This window comes from Acromyrmex echinatior, chromosome 12, assembly GCF_024713525.1.
Source record: "Acromyrmex echinatior isolate Ae372 chromosome 12, ASM2471352v2, whole genome shotgun sequence".
Lineage (NCBI taxonomy): Eukaryota > Metazoa > Arthropoda > Insecta > Hymenoptera > Formicidae > Acromyrmex > Acromyrmex echinatior.
In genome coordinates, this window is record NC_141863.1 from 4,542,478 (window position 1) to 4,563,548 (window position 21,071).

At 38.9% G+C, this 21,071-nt stretch overlaps 1 protein-coding gene across 4 annotated transcripts in view; it reads left to right on the forward strand.

Annotated features, from left to right (window-relative positions):
• S6KL (ribosomal protein S6 kinase like) overlaps positions 1-21,071 on the forward strand; it is a 62,442-nt gene that overhangs the window by 40,633 nt on the left and 738 nt on the right. For all 4 annotated transcript variants that reach the window (XM_087412172.1, XM_087412173.1, XM_011062151.2 and 1 more), the window contains one exon: positions 20,772-21,008. In XM_087412172.1, the coding sequence (XP_087268298.1) occupies positions 20,772-21,008 (237 nt within the window). The remainder of the gene's footprint in view (positions 1-20,771; positions 21,009-21,071) is intronic.

The following is a 21,071-nucleotide window of genomic DNA, read 5'->3' on the forward strand; positions in this document are numbered from 1 at the left end:
GGGCATAAATTAATTTATTTAGCATTCCTCGAAGCAATCCTGCGTTTTTTTTTTATTGACCATCAGGATGACTTACAGGCTGTTTCTCGTAGGGCTAGCCAACGGAAGTAAGCGTCTGTGCGGCGAGACGGATGCCCGAAAGAAAGTTCTCGAAGTCAATTCCGTAATAGTCGGCGTAGCATTGAATTCAATTGAATAATGGTCGGCCGACCGGTGGGGCGCGAAAGGCAGCCGCCCCAATCATTATCCATCATTCGGTCGATTATCGTGATATTCCCGCGGCATTCTCGCCTTTATCACCGCGTTACTCAACGCGTCGTCGGCCGAGAGTGTCGAGAGAGTAACACAAGCGAGAAAGAAGTTTCGAGATTAACGTTCGCGGATGCTTGCGCCAGGCTATTTCTCCTATCTTTTTCTTGTATTTGTGTCTCTTCCAGGTGAACGATTGCACTTGACTCGTTCGATGGACGAGAAATGGCCATCGGTTGTCCGCCTAAATCGCGTCATTATTCATCCGTGTATCGGCGTTGTAAAACAGTTCGAGATAGAATTTATTAGCGAGAAAGGTTATACAGTTTAATGCATTAATATTAATGTATTACGGTAACATATATATTTAAAATTGAAACAAGAGAAAGGCATACTTAAAATTTTGGCCTAATTTCATTGGCTGAAAGAAAAAGGCGTTATTTTTTGGCGTTGGTATTTGTAACTATAATTGCCCAATTATTTCATTTTTATAATTATTATTATTATTATAATGTTAGTAAAATATATATATTACTAATAATTATAATAAATTACAACCATTTTATTCTTTTAATGCGCTTTTAAGGAGATATACTTGTAAGACGGTGTGCCTTTTCTCTGTTGATTTTTCTAAAAACAAGGTATATATTTATCTGTGTACGCTGCGATATTAATTTATGTCGAGAATGACATGAAAAAAATCGGAGTATCGCGTGACTAGGCGGTCACGATTGATCGCGGGCATTCTCTTCCGATCGAATCCAGGCCATCGATGTCACGACTTACGCGTCTATACTTAGATCGCGCGATCAAAACAACAGCCAAGAAACCACCCCGGAAAACGAGCTGAGTGGATCGGCTCCACTCGGACGCAGCCACGTATAACATATGCGGGTTGAGCGCGTGCGGGAACGCGCGATCCATGCGAGAGAGAGCCCGCCGGCGAGTTCACGAGGAATCGGCGGCGATCGGCCAAGTCGTAGATTAATGGAGCGTGGCGATCTGTAACGGTAGATTTGTCGCGGGACGACGAATGTCCGCGCGAAATTATCGTTCGATTCCGATGTAGCGATACGTAGACGTCAAATGTGATGGGATCAATATTTGCGAGCAGAGGTACATCAACCTCATCAGCCCTGTTCACTAAAGAAATCGTTCATTGTGGTGCCAGCTTCGATGAATTATTAAGGCCCGGTCTCACCAACTCCGATTAAGCTAATCGGTTGATTAAATTTCAGTATGGCCAACTATAAGACTGAAAACATAATCTAATTATCTGGCAGCTGTGAATAACGATATGATAGTCTGATGAGCCTAAGCGTTACAAAGACTTAATCTGTCAAATATCCTAATCGAGATAATTCAATTACGATAATCAAAATTCAATTATGATTATCAGAATTCTGATTGGTGTGATCAGAACATATTTTGTTCGTATCTCTTGTTGATACAGCCAGAACATTTTTCTCACAATCAGTGTAGAATAGCGATAGCTAGATCTAATCGTGCGTCGGATAAAGAAAAGTAAAGAGAGAGAAAGAGATGTCACGAGTTGACGTTTCTCACGTATAGGTACTAATCGACGACGTTACCTTTGGTATAATGTTGGGAGACTTTTGCGAATGAATTAGCATTTGCGTGATAATACATGGACGTATGAGTGCAGGTAGAGTTTATCCCTGTACTCGTGTGACGCGTGATCAATACGTAAGCCATTTAACGAGCGTCGTGAAACGTCGGAGTTATTAGCGCGCACGTGGGACTGTGATGAAAGAGAAAGGTCTCATCCATCAACGTAAGCCACGCGACATCGCTACCTATCGATCATCACACGGAGAGCCCACGATGGAGCGAACACAGTTACTGTCCTTCCCGAGGACTGTCGAATATCAATTTGCGTAGTGCGAAAAGAGAAGGCATACTTACCTAATTCATTCTGGGTGACATTTGCGTCATTGATTGCACTGGAAAGGAATTAGAGTGAGATAATTTTAGCATAGAGGTATACACGCTTGCAGAAGAACGCGCTTATCAGCGTCATCGGAATTTTAAGAGCTGTTTATCGGAAATGTCGCAAAAGTGACGAAGAACGTTGATTGCCGTAAGAAAAAAAGAGAGGGAAGACGCGAAACGAGTCTGACGTGTTTATCGTGATGAAATCTGTTGCGAACTAAATACGCAGATCTAATGCAAAAAAGGACAAGAGAAACAGGAATGGAAGTAACGAAGCACACATCTCGGGATTAACGGGTGGTGTTAACCAGCACGGGAAACATGGCGCCAGTCATAAAATTAGATCGCGACGACATGCCACATCTTGTTTCTCCGCCTTTTCCTTCTCTTTTCTGCACGTTTTACCCTTTATTTTCCACTCTTTTGCACGATCGCTTTTCTCGCCACGCGATCGTAATTTATATTTACCTAGTGCGAAATATGTAGGAATTCTTTAGTATCGAGCATGATTGCTTACTTGCAAGAATTTTATTAATTTTTTAAGTGCATGTAGTCGGTCAAAGCATCCTAGATATATTTTCTTAAAAACTTTGCTCTAGAAGAAAATGAAGTCTTTTAAACAAAGTATTAAAAAGTATTATACTCAGATGTCCAAAAGTCTTAAGTACATTATTTTTACATTGCTCTATTTAATGGTAACTAATGTAAATTTATAACAATGTACTATAAAATATAATATAACACACTAACATAATATAGGAACCAGCATCTTCCTCACGCTCACATTTATCTGAGGATTCAGCTACGATTTATGCGTCTCGGTTGATCCACATAGAAAAAAACGCAAAGAATCCTTTAATACATATAATCCATCTCAGATGTGCTCGTCTCACTAAGATGAAAAAAAAAAGTGTTATTCAAATGTTAATTCGACCGTATGCGATCGTGACGAAACACATTTGGCTCCAATTCGTTCTAAAGAAGAATTCGACGTTAACTCAAGGCTTAGGAAGACGATAAAGGAAGAGAGAAAGAACCGAAGGGGGTGGAAGGAGAGATATGGGTGGATAGAACGGTGAGGAAGGACGGAAAAGAGAGTAAGAGATCCGCGGCGCACGAGATGGGGAGCAGGTTTAGCTTTTTGCCATACGGCGATCGGCAGCCGTATCGGTGCGAATCCCCGTATACGGTTGCGATGTGCAAAAGGAGGAAGAGCAAGAAGGAGAAAGAAGAAGAGAAACAGGAGGAGAAGAAGGAGGAGGAGGAAGAAGTAGAAGAAGAAGAAGAAGAAGATGAAGATGGGTCGGACCGCAGCGCGCAGTGGGCTGGGAGGAAAGGAGGGTGGCGATGGGCAGACGAAGAGGTGGATGAACGAGAAGAAAAAGAGTCACCCTCCATGGCGCCTGAAGGCGATGGGCAAGCGACGACCGGTCGCCAAGGGACGTCGGATCGACAGCGGCGGAGACTTCGCGACCTTCGAGGTTTTGCTACGTTCTCCAAGTTCGCCGACCTGCTGCGGCCCGTCGCTTCTACCGGTCGTCGTTAAACGATTCGACGTCTCTGCACGACGATAATCGACAAATCCGACGATGTAATCGTAGCCTCACGTGTGTCTCAATGATAACTCGGTCTATCGATTTTCTCTACCGATTTGACGCAATCTGCAGACGAAGTCTGGATTTACAGTTCCTTTTAATTTGTGTGTGTGATAATAAATATTTCGATATTTTATAGAATATTTTTTCTCTCATTCTTCATATTTTTAATCGATGTGCATTTAAAGATGTACTTTCCTACTGACTGAAAGGACCAAGAAAATAAATGAAACTGTGGAAATAAAAAAGTGCTGAAAAACCGAATATTTCATCAATATATTTAGAGGATGTAATTATAATACTTGATAAGTAAAACAATTTTAAAATCTTATCTTTTATATAGAAAATATATCTAATATTAATAAAAAAATAGAAACAAAGTTAATAATGATACTCCTCGTATTAAAGATAACGAAACATTGTTATTTTAAATTTTACTAATTTAAAACGATACTAATAAAACATGGAAACTTCCGGTCGTAGTGTTCGGTAAGATAGACATTACACTCTCTTTCTCTTTCTCTCCCTCTCGCGGTAAAAGGAACTACGGTGTCTCTACGAATTTACGTAAAAAGCAACTATGCGAGCGATGATCAGCAATCATCGGTCGTGCTCCGCGAATCGTTCGACAAAAGATTCGCGACGGTAGTGCTTGCTACCGAAGTCGCGGGGCCCGCAAGTCATCCTTCTCTCTGCATGCAGTTTGTCGCCACACTGACGCGCGTTCTGCTTTGTTTGCGCGTTCGCCATGCTTCACAAACTTTGACCTTCGTCTCGGATAACCCGAAATATCCTTTCTCATTGGTCTGCTAGGAGCTCTCGTGGGTCCTACACCATATTTTTCGCGCTCGCCCCTTTTCATGTACTTCGTTTCGGCTTCTCGCCCACCCCATCTTCTCCTTTTTCTTTTCTGTGCTCGACGACTCTCGTCGACTACAAGTAAGGCCCGTTGTTAACGAGTTTTCGGGCCCTTGGGGCCCCAACAAGAGCCAACCAACGAACTCCTAAACCAGCAATAACTTTGGCCGTCCGATGGCCCATGTGATATAGTGGCCGGTACCCCAGGTTCTTGTCTTCCCTCGAAAAAATACGATACTGTGAAAAAAAGGCTCGCGGGATTCTTCTATGTAGATTAAATCCCTGCAGTCCGCTCCATCGTCCTAGGACCTGTATATTCGCGCGATAACGAAGATCGAGAAAGGACATCGATCAAATTTCTGCCGGGAAGGAATCGTTTTTTAATTTGGCAGAGTTGGTTTGGAAAGAAACCACGGTATGTCTTTGAGAAACTGCAAACGAAATCAAAAAGTAAGAATGAAGAGCAGAAACTGATAATCTGCGGTTCCAACATGGATAGAGCTAAGTAGATTCTCAAGTAAGAGGTTGGACACGGTTTAAATTGATCTTGAACTTTTGATTGATCTACTATGTTCAGAAGAGTGTCATGCTTAAGATAGATTGAGACCCGAGCAGAAATTTTAAGCTCTGATAGGGGTCTAATAGGTATGTCTTGACGCCAGACCAGAGATTCATCACGTACCCTTATTAGGTCCCAACCTTAAATGTAACGTCGAGAATTAAAATTGCTTGATCATGTTTTTCTTATTAGAACTTCATGGCCTTGTTAGAAAACGCCCTAAATTTGATCTGTACTGATTTTAAATTTGAAATGCAACTGATTTAAGGATTTTGGTTGAAACTAGATTATAGATGCATAAGAATGAGATGCATGGTTATCTATTTCACTCTATCTTAAGCGTTGGAGTCTATCTTATCTTTCTCTCGCATCTCTCTGGAATCTCGTTAATCTACACAATTCTTCGTCCGCTTCCATTAGTTTCCATATTTCCCCGAAACGCGTAGGCGGCACATCAATAACGCACCTCAGTATGATGTTTCTTCGAAGTTGCAAACGGACCCAGACGAGGAGGCCGACAACGACAATATGAGGAGGAGCAGTAACAAGTACAAGGTTACGTTTCTTTCGCCATTCTCTATTACCCGCTTCTTTCCAAGTTTCCCGGAGGGCCCGCCGACACGCAGGCCGGCGTGTGTTGCGATATAAATAGATCGACGCACACCGATCGCGGTGGATGATGGCGGTTGAGGACGAAGAGGATGAGCAAAGGAAGGAAGGGGAGGCGGTAGCGGCGATGCTGGTACAAGAACAAGAAGAAGACCACCTCGCGTAATGATGCCTCGGTGGAACGCGCGCACGAAGAGAGAGAGAGAGAGAAGGAACGCACCTTGAATGTGCGTGCATCCGCAGAAACATGCGTAATGCGCGCGCGGTGCAGATTGTAGGGGACCTGCAGCACTCTGTTCGAGCGAGCTGTGAGCGCCGAGAGCGTGACTATCGCGCAACCCTTCTTTGTCCGTGCCATTAAGCAGAAAGAAAAGGGAACGTCTTTACGGAGGACAGAGGGAGACGACGTATCTGACAAGGGGGACCGCCGCTTCGTCGCCACTCTGCGAACGTTCTATCGTACCCCGTGTGTGTCTCGTTAACGTTTCGTTCCGGCTCGTGACTTGCGTGTCGTTTCTCCAGCAGGAGGACTTTGGAGAGAACCGCATTGCGGCTATTATTTATCGCAGTACCGCGAATGACACGGTGGAGTCTGGATGTTTCTCGAAATGTGGTTGTCCGAGATTCCGTAACGTTCGGTGCAATTAAATGGAAGACAATCGCTATTTTTTAGAAGAAATTTTCCTTATATCTTTTCGTAACTAGTTTGGTAGCCCGTATCAGACTTGAGATTGAGATTGAGATTGAGATTGGAATTTAACTAATCAGAAGAAATTCAACTTACAAGGAGAGACTACGCTCTGCTTTTCATCGATTTTGATCAAACTTGCAGTAATGTTAGAGGAGTCTACCAAATAAACACTTATAAAGCAGTATACTAAAAAATCTGAAAACAGTCTAATATCTCGGAAAGTATGCATATATTTTTTGGAAAAATGTCTAGACAAAAATGGTAGGGTTAATAAGATATTTGATTATTTATTAACTTTATTGGTTGTTTAATCTTAGGAGGCATCGGCAACCTTGACTTGACCTTGGCGATGCCACTCAAGGTTAAACCAATAAAATCAGTAAATACCCTTATTAAACCTTACCATTTTTGTATAAAATATCTCTTTCAAAAATGCATACTTTCCGAGATATTAGACTGTTTCCAGATTTTTGATATATTTTTAAATGCCTATTACGCGGCTTCTAAGGCCCATTAGCGGGAATGCTTTTACAGGAGTTCATTTGATAGATTTCTTTAACATCGCTGCAAGTTTGATCAAAATCGGTGAAGAGCAGAGTGTAGCCTCTCCTTATTAGATATTTAATTAGTCAAATTTAAATCCAATCTCAATCTCTTTAGAAGCTGATACGGGCTTGTAAGTAAGATTTGTTTTTTTTTTATTTCTTCCATAGTATTTAATGTAAATACGAAACTTTTAATCTAAAAATTATAGTTACGTTAATATTGAGACTAGAATTAAAAATCGAAGAACTCACATGTATTTGTAATATTGAAAAGTTAAAGATTAAATTTCATCTAAAAGAATTATACTTTACACATTATACTTACTTCGAAAATACATTATATGGATCGTAACAGTTGAAAGATGCCACGAAGAAGGTAATTTCCGAAGGAGGAATGTACCGCTGACGAAGTTTGTTGTCAGCCATGATTCTTCCAATCCACCTCGGCAATCATTTATCACGATATCTTAATGTCGTCGTTAAAAACGACGGTTGTTTCCTGCGTTTACAACGTCGTTGTTGTTGTCGCGATCGTTGAATTACAGCAGCGGAGTGCAATATTATTTCATGCTCGCGTCTAGCTCGACCGTGCGACCATTAGAGACGTCGATCGCAACAGTCGTTACCCTTCTTTGTGCGTGCCATTAAACGTAAGGGTGTCTTTAAGAGGATACGCACGACAAGGACGAGCTTTTTATTACCGCTGCCATCCATGTCTTACGACTCATATGTGTCGTCGAGGTTCTCGTTATCGTTAAGACTGTACCTTGCTCGGCGCAGCCCTCATTGTCGTCCATCTTAGATAGCCATTCGATTACGAAAGAAAGCGCGAAGACAAAAAGATAATCGGAACTTGATTGTATGTCCCGTCGTTGGCGCGATATAACGTTAATGAACAGCCAGGCCGTTTTTGAAATGCCTCCGCCGTTTTTCGCATTTATCTCGGCAAGAATTACTGTAACCTCTTCAATCGTATACACATAGTTTGCTAATGCCAACTTCATATGCTGATGTTGCATCCTAAATGCATAAATCATTAATATACACAAAAAAGTATTTAAAAGTATCTACATCTCTCATTAAATACGTACATACATCCATCATTTTATTAAAGATGATTTGAGTTTATACGGCTTAATTGTCAAATGCAGTTCTATCCTTATTTCAATGTCTTTGGCTACGATCTACTTGATCTTACTTGTTTCGAGACATTTGTAATACCAAGTAGACTGTATCTTTTATTATACATTTTGGATAACAGTGATTACATCTTCATTTCAATTAAAAGTATAGATGGGAACAAGTGGGGGATGTTAATGATTCATCTCTATTCTGTAACTCTTACATCGTCGTTAAGTGTTACACACTGAAAGAAAAGATTGATTGCTGCAGTAAATTAGATGGTTAAATATGGCATAGCATTTTTAATTGGCTGCAGCAACCAATTAATAATGCTATGCCATATTTAATCATTTAATTTGCTGCAGCAACCAATCTTTTCTCTCAGTGCAGAATAGGGATCCATGTATATGTATTTATACATGATCATCATTCGTTCTCGAATAGTAGGTACGCAAAAAGCCATCGCTTATGTCAATTCCTTTGCCGGTATCGACAGGAAGTTAAATGCATGCCGAGTTTCTCGAGATGCGAGGAAGCGAGGCGAATCGGCTCCGCCTCATTTTAATCGTCCTGTCAATTTGCGCGAAAAAGGAGTCTTGGAAAAATGCTAAAAGTAATTGCCAGTTGGACCATGTCACCTCCAGCATATTGCCTCCAGTAATATGCGGATGTAGACCGGATCTCAGTGAATGATGAACGGACAAGTCTTCTCTTCGTGTCTCCTCTGCCTTTTCTATTCACGATCCGATATCATTATTACCTAACGTTACAATTGCTTTTAGTTTACGGTACCACGATATGGTTGGTACATTCATATCGTGAATGCTGAATGCTGTTAATTTTTCATAAATATATCGTATATCGCAGATGCGCGTAATATTCTTATGCTTAATAAATCTCGGTCACTCGCCGCTTCGTGAGAGCGATCTTCTCTCTGCAATCCTTGACTCGGTCGACCACGAAGCGATACGCAAAAAAGCATTTTTTTGTAATAGAAGCATCGACAGCAGGAGGAGGAACACTCCCGTGGGTACGGTGTTCCTATGCGCGCCATAGGATCGATGGCAGGACGCAAGAAAGCCTTCGCAAGGCAAACCAGCCTCGCAGCCTTAATCGTAGACCTTTGGTTTCTTTCTCTCTTAACCTGCCTCTCGCGGCGCCGGGCGAGTTCTGCGGATGAAAAAATCGGCGCGCCGAGTCGACGATAGCGTCTCCCAAGTGCACGCAGTGATATCGTCATCGCGTCCTTTGCGGCCAGGACGCATCCCATCGTGGCTACTTCCTTTCGAGGCGACGGGCGGGGAGGCGAACGGTGTAGAAGAAGCTGCAACGGGATAAAAAGCCGACAAGCCAGACGCATCCCGCTGGCAGAATCGCAGACGTTCGCGAGATCGGTGGCGATCGTCTCGAAAAGCACAACCGCGAAGGACGCAGGTATGAAAGCACGCAACGGATACGCTCGAACGGTGCGACGTGCCGCAGGTGCGTGTTATACGGCACAACGCCAGCAGCGTGTGCTCTCACGGCGAACTGGGTGTTACCTATTGATAAGCGTGCAGGGTGAGGAAGCCTTTCTTTCCCCCATTGATGTACCTATTTTTTGACAATTATTCCAGCCTATCCGTTCATTAAAATGGACGAAGAGCTGTTGGTTTTTTTTTTCATGTAAATCTCGTGATGTCATCCGTACGCGCTAAGAAAAATTTTGAATTTTTAAACCAACAAAAGATACCAGCAAGAATAACAGTTTGATGAGATCAAACAGAACTTTTGATGATAACCAAAAATTCTGTTTGATCTCACCAAAATGTTATTCTTCTTAGCATCTTTTGTTGATTTAATCAAAATTAAGTAGAATTTATGACAACTAGAAATTCTGTTTGGTCTCATCAAGATGTCATTTTTGTTGATATCTTTTGTTGATTTAATCAAAATATTTTTTTCAAATATTTTTGTGTAAATCACGTTAATAAAATAATCCCAAAATTGACACGTCCCATTAATACACACCGTGTAATAGAAATTCCTAATGTTTCTCAAGATAAGTCAAATGCTTCTTTAAAATAAAATAAAAGCTCGAGTGTCGCAGTAATTCTGAACTAATAACTAAATAGTTATCTAATCTCCCAAAACAGGTATTTCACGACTATTATCGCTTCTTTTTCCAAGTTTTTCCATTTTTTTAAGAGAACCCGAGTCAACGTCAGTAAGGTCACGAACAGTGGCTCACAGGGATTTTCATCGAAATTGTCGGCGTTACACAAGCAGGATGTCGTTCCACTCGGCATTCTGTACCCGCTTCTTCGATTCCGTTTCTAATCCACCGTTTCATATCGCGTCGTCCTGCTGATTCCGCTTCTACGCTCGTTGGCGCCTATGCTCGGAGGTATCCCAGGCTGAACCGGCTGGTCCTCTTTTCCCTCTATCTCGCAGGAACGATAGACACTTGGCGTGCAACCGGTGCGGCTTTGCCGCCCCTGGTCGACGTCTATTTATAGATTCCGCGGTATTACCTGCGAGCTGTATGTTTGCGATCGCGTGAGCGAATACGTGTGCGTTGTGTTGCGTGCGTGCATGCGTGCATGCGTGCATGCGTGCGTGCGGTCGCCAGAGGATACCGCCGACTGTCCGGCTTGACTCGGCTTCCTCGAGCGCAGGGGGATATACCTGGCGTGATATATCGCGAATCGTTTCGACGATTGCTACTTTGTAGCGGCTCGACGTAGGTATTTATGCGCCTGCGAATCGGATTCATCCGTTGCGAAATGGTTTCTCTTGGTTTCTACTCTTGGCTAACGCATGGCTGTCGAAAACATTAATTTCCGCGGTGCTAATAAGTCATTAGTCGAAACCGATCTTCGAGAGAATCACCCAGGGCATTGTACGATGATTCGATCGGAATGTCGTCACGTGAGATCTGAAGGAGAAAAGATTTATCGGCAATGCATTTTAGCACTGACACCCTCGTAAACGTTAACAATGTAGAGACATTCGTAAAAAATTGGCACCTCTGTAGAAGACAGTCCGATTTAATTGCATGACTGTTTTTTGTACTTATAATTAGAAAAAAGGACATAATGATAATTAAAACTATACAAATTTTATACATAAGACTGTCACTTACATAATTGTAATAACTATACAAATAACTATACAATAGTATATTCAATTAATTGTATTAGGAATAAAATTACACGTAGTTATATTTACTGTCTAAATTGTCTATATACAATATAATGTAGAACAAACCAGTTTATAGTTACAATTATAAAATTATTTATCCAACATATTCTCTCTCTCTCTCTCTCTCTCTCTCTTGTTATGCATTTAAAGAAAAAACATAATAATAGCAACTATATATATAATACTATTTTTATATATAAAATTAATATATATATTTATATATGTTAAATAAAACTATTTTATAATTATTGCAAAATAATTTATTCAACTATACATTAATTTTACGTACAAAACATGTAGTTGTCACTTTTATAGTTGTAATGTTATGTCTTTTTCTATGAGTGTAATGAACGACTGATGGTCGGTCTTCTGTCGAGCTTTTTCTAATCTATGCGGAACATTTTCTCCGTCTTTCTTCCTCTTACTATTTATAGATTCTAAATATCATTTGAAGAGAAAAAAAAAGAGTAAGAGAGAGAGAGAGAAAGAGAGAGGGAGGTGGAACGAATGGATATTGGCAAACGAATGAACGGGTATATCGTTCTATTTCTTAGGAATGGCACTCTAAGGCAGGCGAGGCCGCGGTTATACCCGCTATCTTCCTTCCATCCGGAGTGTAATTACATGGCTTGTTCCTTTAGCTCTTCTTTTGGTACCGAGAGAAGCGGCGCAATGCCTCTCTGCCGCCTCTACCGCCACCGCCGCAAGACTATTTATAGATCATAGATTATTATCTGCAGTATATACGTGGCTTTTGCTATCACATATAAACGAAATATCCGTTCCACAGATGGTCATAATTATTACGCGGCTAGACTGGCCAATTATTATTACGCTCGAGTCTTCATATTTTGCTTCTCTCTTTTTCGACATTTTCGCTTATAAACGTCAACCGATCGCAATGTCTTTCACAACCGATGGAATAATAATGATATAGGGATGGAAAGAGAGGAAGAGAGAACAAGCGACAAGGAGAGCGATTATCCGTGTATCAGCCCGTTATTCGGATAATATCGAAGATAAATATCATGCCTGATTTATTACGGTTAACTGAATATGGAACGTAGAATATAGAGATATATATATATATATATATATATATATGAGAGTAGTTCATCAAGTCGTTCATATAGACAGATAAGCGAACGAATGATAAATTACTTTAAAATTTGTTTGCATCCTATCTACATATAAGTTTTACAAAATTAGCAATCTGACCTAACAGAATCTTTTCAAGGTTGCTAATTAACTCGTAAGAGGAATACTTTTTTGTGACGCTAAAAGAACGTACGAATTCTTGGTAATTAAAATTTTTTATTAATTTTATTTTCTTTCAAAATTTCAACATTTAAATTTATCATAAATATATATACGATTACCCTACATGAATAGAACAAAACTATAAAAAATAAGATTGAAACATAAAATTATTCTAAATTATTACATTATTTAAAAATTAAGAAAATGTCAGGATTACCAGAATCCCCAGATATGTACATTCCAGTTACAGATTAATGTTTAGATTGCAACACAGCGTTATAACTTTTATGAGAGAAATTATATTGAGACAAAGTGAATGATGCCAACAATCAAACAGCTAAACAATAAAATAATAAAATAATTAAATAGATGGTTACTTCCGTGCGATGATGCTGTCCCATTGCATGCGTCGTATCGATGGACGTTTTCCTCCTCATCCTTATCGTAATTATCGTCAAAAGGGATTTTATCGCGGTTGCTGCAAGGCAGCTTATAAATAGAAGCTTTTGCACGCAGGTTTTGCATGAGGCACCTAATATACGCGCCCTGGCGATTATTCCTGGCGCCAGCGCACAGTGGGCCTCCTCCAGGCTTCTTTCGAGGCCCTCTCATCCCCGTCTAATGGCAGATGGTTAATGGGAAGTTAATGTCCGCCGTGTGCTAACTACAAGACCGGTCTTTCTTCCTCTTTCCACGAGCCTCCTCTTTTCCTTGCATCCCACGGCTGCTATTCCGCTTTTTCTTTTCTCCTCATTCCATTGAATCTTCTTTTTTCCCCCCCCTCCCCCCTCCTCCCTTTGTCGTTTTCCTCTATCTCCTCTTCCGATTTCACGAGCACCTTGCGATCTTTCTCTCCGCGTACGTCGATTGCCGCGTGATGAGTGTAACGTGTAATTGAGCAGCTCTAATTGCGTGTACTGTTAGAAGATGACTCGATCCTGATGACGGCACGGGTATAAAGTTTATTTATAACCGTACGGTCATAGGTACTTCGACAGATATTTTCTAATTTCGATAGGTATCGTTCTCGAGAACGTTGCCTGAATTTTTAATCGATCGTTATATATATATATATATTCTTGTATTGTTTCAACTTACTTATCAATTTTTTTTCTTTTAAGATTTAGAACTATATGCATTTTATGAATCTAAGATTCACTCCTCGTCTCTGTCTCTGTCAGGTTTAGAGCTTAGAGGATTTGCATAATCCATCTGACAGCGACGTATATCGCGGCGTGAGACTGAAACTATAAGGTACTCGGAAAGCCTCAAGCTTCGCGTCAGGGATATTCTCACGTCCTCATCCTCAGTACTGGTGATGGCTTAACCCTTCAATGCCACATTATACCGTTTTGTCACGAGTGTAACACACTGTAGATAATGTGTATGGTACACTCTCTAAATCTCGTGGAGTGAAGTCTCACTCGAAGAGACTGAAAATTTAACTTATTTTGAAAAAAAGAATGAAAATATAGTCACTTTTGTTCAAGAGTGACAGATTTTCATTCTTTTTAAAGTGAGATTCACTCTTTTAAAATTCAGAGATTCATTCCAAAGGATTTATATATATAAAGGGATTATATATTTTTAATTATATAAATGTATCATATACTTGGATAAGTATATTTATGGAGTATAAGTATTTATCAATAAATAATATTTTTTACTCTTTATATGTAAAAATATCGCTCAAAACTTCACTTTCGTAGATTCATTCAATTCGTCATAAAAAATTGTCAAAAATTTCGGGCAACCTGATCTTCCAGTCGCATTAATTTGTGAGACTCATCTGCAGATTTTACCTTCTCGCGCGAGACGGCAGCGGCGCATGGACGTCGCCGTGTGAGAACATCGTCATCGTCGTGCCGGGAATAGAACCGGCCCCCTGGTCGATGCACCCCGGCAAGAAACGAGTCCTGTGCACCGCAATACCGACGCCTCTTCTATGACGCTCGCATTGTGTTTCCAAGTCTTCCGTTGAGGGTTTGATCGACGTAATCTCTCGATCCGATTAGACGGCTCCTCCTTTGTTCACTCGAACGAACTCCGTACGACTATGCTGCGGTCTCGCGAGATTCCTGGATGTACAATCCCGTGACAGCGAAGATCCTTTGTTCCGTCCATCTTCGCGCAAAAGCGGCACTCTTTGTTCTACCGATCCCTCGCATTATCAGCTCTTGATTTTTGTACATCCTTCTCTTCATCGATCTTCCTTTTTGTAATTCTCTTATTAGATCTCTTATTAGATATCGATGCGTGATGTGAATCAAGGTGATTCTCCAGTATCTTTAATTATTCCGATATTTTGGAGCTCGATGATTTCGTGGACTTACACTGTTAGATTAAAAGAGCAATGGTAACGTTTTAACTTTTCAATATGTACGTTAAAATGTAAAACAATTAATTTCTTAGTTTCAAAGTAAACAACGTTCAATCCTGGGGACATTTTTCTTATTTTTTTAAATAGTGCAATGATTTGAAATAATTTTATGTTTCATAATCTTCTCACAGTTTTGTTCCATTCATGTAATTATTGTACTATTATATATTTATGCTAAATTCAAATGTTATAATTTTTTTATGTAACTGAAAATTTTGTAACTTCTAAGATTAATCACAAACAAATTTAATAGGTCCCGTATAAAAATATGTTCCTGTTACGGATTTATATACTTGCCAAAAATTACATAAAAAAGATATTTATTTCTTCGAGATTTTCTTCTAAATTACACTATGGCCAGTGTTTTCCCATAGCAAGAAAACGGAATCTGCACGATCAGAAAATTCTCTGCACCTTATTTCTTCAACGTTTTAATTACAATGCCGTAATGATCGCGACGGTCACTTTCCGTGGGACGCAAAAGTTCTCACGAGAAGCTCTTCGTGGATACGCGTTTCTTTCATTTGTCTCATTTTCGCCACAAAGTTTCGAAAGTCTTTTGAAACTTGCAGGAAAGAGTTGTGTGTCTTGAATAATTCGAACACTCGAGAAATATAAACGCAGAGTTGATGTTCTCTAAATTTCTTCGATACATATATTATTTGCGGGCGAAGGCCGTGAAAGGTATGCAGTGTTAATGAACGGCGCGCTTGAATCGAAGCAGAAGCTCGAGTTTGCTCAACAATTAGCTGCTCGAGGCGCGCCGAGTGGAATCCACGAGTGAACGCGGTACGTTTACATTTAGCATAATGTACATACAGATCCGTGTCTACGTCGTTCCGCGCCTTTTTTTCTTCCGCCGCGGCCGGAGAGAAAGGTCGAAGTTGCGGCCGCACACAAACGAGTTTGTTGACTCTGAACTTTTCGCGGATTCGGTCACTTTATCGTAACAATATGATCCTTGATTAAACTTTATTTTAACTTTCCAAAGCTGACGATAAATCTGTTGGATCTATTCAATTATTAATTTTTGTGTAAAAAATATCAATTTAATTTTCTTTATGTTACATTTGTAAATTTGGATTATTAAATATACTTATAATTATAGTATTTGTCTTTTTTTATACAAGTTATGTCGTTTTTAGTTCCTTGAAATTTATTTTATTAGTATCTTTTTAATTAACACAAATTAAATTTAATTAAATAAGAGATATGCCTATATTCAAAGCGGATCTTTGTGGTTGCATTTCTGTTTGAATTTATACACATATCTAATTTGCAAACTGCGCATCGACATTTTTTTAAATATTGAAACGTATCATTAAGAGTAGAACCAAAGTAGTAATATTACTTATTAAATTGATAAGCAATTATTAATAATTTTTGAAAAATAATTTTTGATATTAAGCATCTTTATAAGAATATTAATAATTAGATTTTAATGAAAATCTTAGATCTGCAAATAATTTTATTACGAAAAATAGGCATTCTCTTTTTTAATTAGATTTACTCTTATTTGTCCACATTCGTATCAAATTAAATTATCTTATTGATTTATTTTACACACAAATAGATAATTACGAATTGTCTGACAGTCCTAGTCAGTAACTGCGTTACAGATTTTGGTGTCAGCTCCATAAGATTAATAAAGAAAAATGAAACAAAAGAATTTCTTAATTTTATCCTCCTTCTAATGATCGGAAAAAAGGTGTTCTGCTTTTATTTTTGCTGCTCGCACGTCACTCCAGTGATATATGTATTTAGAAGAACGACGTCGGGATTTTTGCGCGTAGAATGTGCCGGACGTCGGTAGCACATGGCAGGAAGTGCAATTTTGCGAAATTGCGTTTCGGTGAGCCAGCACGGATGTTGTAATTCGGTTTGCATGATAGCTGTACAAAGTCTTGAAGAACGCTTATCGTTTTTACCTAAATTCTCTAACATTTATTTGTGTGTGTATTTGAGCAAGACAAGATTTAAATGACATGCTAATCTCAATATTTCAAATACATCATACATTTCGAGAAGCTCTAGTTGATCCTCCAGAATTGACGCCAAAATCTATAGGTTACTAATAATGATTCTGTGAGACCCGTTTAATATATGCTGATCAAAAGATCATTAATTAATTTCGAGGAACCAAAATGAATTTGTATGAAAAAGATTGAATGATAAGTTTTAATAAAAATAATTTAAATTTGCAAATACAATATAAAGAAAATTAAATTATTTGACACTTTTGCGTAAAATGACAATTGCTACAATAATAGATGCAAAAATTAAGAACTAATAAATTTAAATATAATGTATTTATTATCCTGATGTTATCATAAACAGTACTTCGCAGAAAAAACTGAATTATTTTTACTCTTCAGAATCTTATCCAAACAATCACTGCATAGGGACTCTAATAAATCACGTCAGCTCTAAAGGGATATAATTGAGTAAGTCCAATAGACCACGTCAACTCCGGAGGGTTAAATACGAAGAAAACTGAGATGCGTGTAACACAGTCAGCTTAAATTTTCCATTCGTTACTCGCTATCGAATTCGTTACTCGCTGTGTTTCGTTGATTTGCTTTTTCGATCTCACAAGAGACTATTTCGGTTTGGACAAGTTGGTCAACTTTTATTAATATCAAGGATTTTCACTAACTTGTTGTACAAAACCGAGATGGTCTCTTGTCAGCATCATCGATGGAGCGTCGTGAATGATGGTGCCGATAAGGCGGACAGCTCGGTCGATCTATGCAGAAGAGGTGGCGGCGGTGGCGGCGTTAAAAGCCATACTTTACTGTCTACGATCTCGTAACGATCATTCCCGTACCGTTATTCTCGGTCAAGGTTCTCGCGCCGAGATCGAATTGAAATATCCCGTTCATCAAGTTTGCGTTGAGCGCGATCAGGATCTGAGACGCGCCAACGACCTGGCAAGCTTCTCCTCTGTTCTCTTTCGCTTGTAAACAACATACATGATAATGTGGATATATTATATCGAGATTAATTAGCGATTAGTGTGCGCATATTTTCAGCCAGGAATCACAGAGACGGATCCTATGGAAGTTAATAAAATTTACACAGCAGGAGGTTCGAGCTGGGCCTCATGGGAATAATTCTCCTCGAGAAGACTTATTAATTCTCGAAGATATATATCGCGTAAAAACGAGGGAAACGTGTTTCTTCTAGCACCTTCTTCTTAAGCAGAACAAAAAGTCACGATGAAATCAAAGTGGCTCTAAAGTATTTATTAAAAGTCATTTTTTTTTATCAGTCATGATTCATTTTGATGTCATTTTGACGTTATGGAAGAAATACACTCTTGGCGGTCCGAAATGACACTCAAATTGAGTGGTAATCCTCAAGTTGGAGATTTATTTGGGAGTTAATATTCAATTAGTTTTTTCGGATCGTCACGAGTGTATTTTTTCTATTCGATTTCAACATCCAAGTCGTTGGCTTTAGATTTCGAAGAGTCGCCTGCCTCGTGTGAGCGAGGGAAATCTACTCGTACCATCAGAATATTTATGTCGCTATTTTATTAACAATCCCGATGACTTTGAAAGGCGGCCGCTGCTTTTTTACGCTCGTCCAGCGAGGAGATTACGTAAAATCGAGATACCTCCGATACTATAAACGCGCGTACTGTAAATGCACCGTTTGAAAGCCATTTCTCCGCGCCAACGCGAGCACGTGCGGTAATGTTTCGCCACCGCGTCGCGTAACAATCTCGGCTGCAACAAAGGAAATGTCCGGTGGGTGTCCCGTTTTGCACGTTTGACACGCGCGAACTCTGCGCGAGTCTCAACGCGCGTGTTACAAAGCTGCGCGAAGAAATCCACACACTTGCCGCGGGGACGCATTCGCGGAGGCGGCAAGCAGCGGCAAGTGTGAGGTCGTATGAGGTCGTACCACACAGTGGAGGGATATGAACGAGCGAATAGGTTGAGGGTCGTGAGTGGCCGTTGACCCTGCCTGTGTATGTACCTGTGTAGTATGCCGTAGTCGGCGAGAGCGTCCGAGCGCGCCTGGACAGGCCGGAATCCGCACATTGATAATAGCTTCTCTAGTTTACCGGTCTATCTCTCGTAAAAGAAGATATTTATGGCCCTCCCAGCCTCTGCGGCTGTGACCAAAACGTCCTTCCGCAAACTCTGTGGTCCCGAGTACGCAAAGTGCACGGCTGTTAATTAAGGACTAAATTTTGTCTTCAGGAAATTTTGGATTTTCAAGTGCCGGATCAATCCTTCTTTCGAACAATTTAAGTTATACTGAGAGAAATGTTTTGGTATGTATAATCATTTATTTTGTCGATGTGACTAACGAAAGCCTTTTTTTTCTTTTTCATTAAAAAATTATGCTGTTTTAATTGAAATTTATTTTGACAACGCAATTTTTTAAATGAAAAAGTAAAAAAGGTTTTGTTAGTCACATATCAACAAAATAAATGATTATACGTACCAAACGTTTCTCTCAGTGCAGTATATTGAATTGTTATAAATAATCGAATAAAGGTTAAACATTGTTAATTAGATTGCTTTTAGCAATTAAACCGGTCTGCATAGTGTCGTAAAATAATAATAATTGAAATTTATATAATCCTTCTTGCATTTGCAGCCGTGATGAAAAGGTTTTTCCACAAACTTTGATCTCGAGCGTGGGTGCGCAAGGTGCACGGCTAATTAATAACTAAATTTTGCTTCGAGTTTAGCAGAATTTCAGCGTCGACATCAATTCTTCTTTTGAACAACTTTATTACTGAATTGAACAGCTTGTTGCAACAGTGAGTTAGTTTTATTTAAAAAAATAGAGTAAATGAATTTTATAAAGTTAAAAAATTTTTGTCGTAATTTTTATTATAATTTAGATTGGAACACTTCAGAAATACTGAGCAAGTTTATATTTTTTCTTAAAATTTGTTGTATATTTTTCATGTATACGACTTCTATAATGCTCTAAAATTTTTAATTATATAATTTTTAAGAAAATGTTAAATTTTTTCATAAGATTTCATCGAAATAAGAAATTTTCGAATATTTCAAAATTCACATATATACAAAATTCTAAAAAATATGTAGATTTCTGAAAAATGTTTCAATCTACATAAAAAATCTGAGAAAATATCTACGAAGTTATAAAATTATTCAAAAATTTTGAGAAATTTTAAAATCTACATATAAAGTTGATAATTATTACTTAGAATCAATAATTACTTATTAATATTCAATTAACTTAATCCTCACATATAACAGTTTCATATAGAAATGTGTTAAATCTGGTATGTAAATTTCGAAAATTTTTACGATATCATCAGATAATTTAAAATTTATAAGGTCATTTTATATGGATTTTTTAAATGACTGTAAATAGAAATTACATATAAACTTTGAAAAATTATACGAAAAATTCTGAGAAAAATTTTCAGAAAGGAAAGTAATAGGAAAAGTACCAATTTTATATGTTCTGGTAAACTGACTGATATTGATATTTTCCCCATTGCTTTAACTTTATAGAGTTCATTTACTCCGTTTTTACAAAATGTCGATTAGCTCACTGTTGCAGTAAGCCCTTTAATTGAACAATCGAATAGAGATTGAACATCAATTAAGTTGCTTTGCGCAATTAAAAGCCTATATAAAAGTGCCTACATTAAAAGTCTACATAAAAACATCATAAAATTATCATTGATAAGACCACAATTAGAGAATTATTATTCTACAGAAAGTCAAGATTGGAAGAACTGATCGCAGGTGCTACAATTTTGTTACAGTATCCATCCACCTTGTCGTCAGAACTTCTACCAGCTGATAGGATCGCCCGCGATGAGCTGGATCATGCGAATGTACCAGGAATCTTACCTACGAATGCGGATATTTCGCCAGCGGCGAGGGATCTCCTGAAACGGCTCTTACAGCCAGATCCTCGTTTGAGACTCCGAACTCTTCTCAGCCTTCAGAGGATCGCTTTTTATATGGGCTATAATATTCAAAATTACATGCTGAAAAAGGTAATTTTTTAATATGCTACAGATTATAATTTTATCTTTCCTAATGATTCAAATCGAAAAATT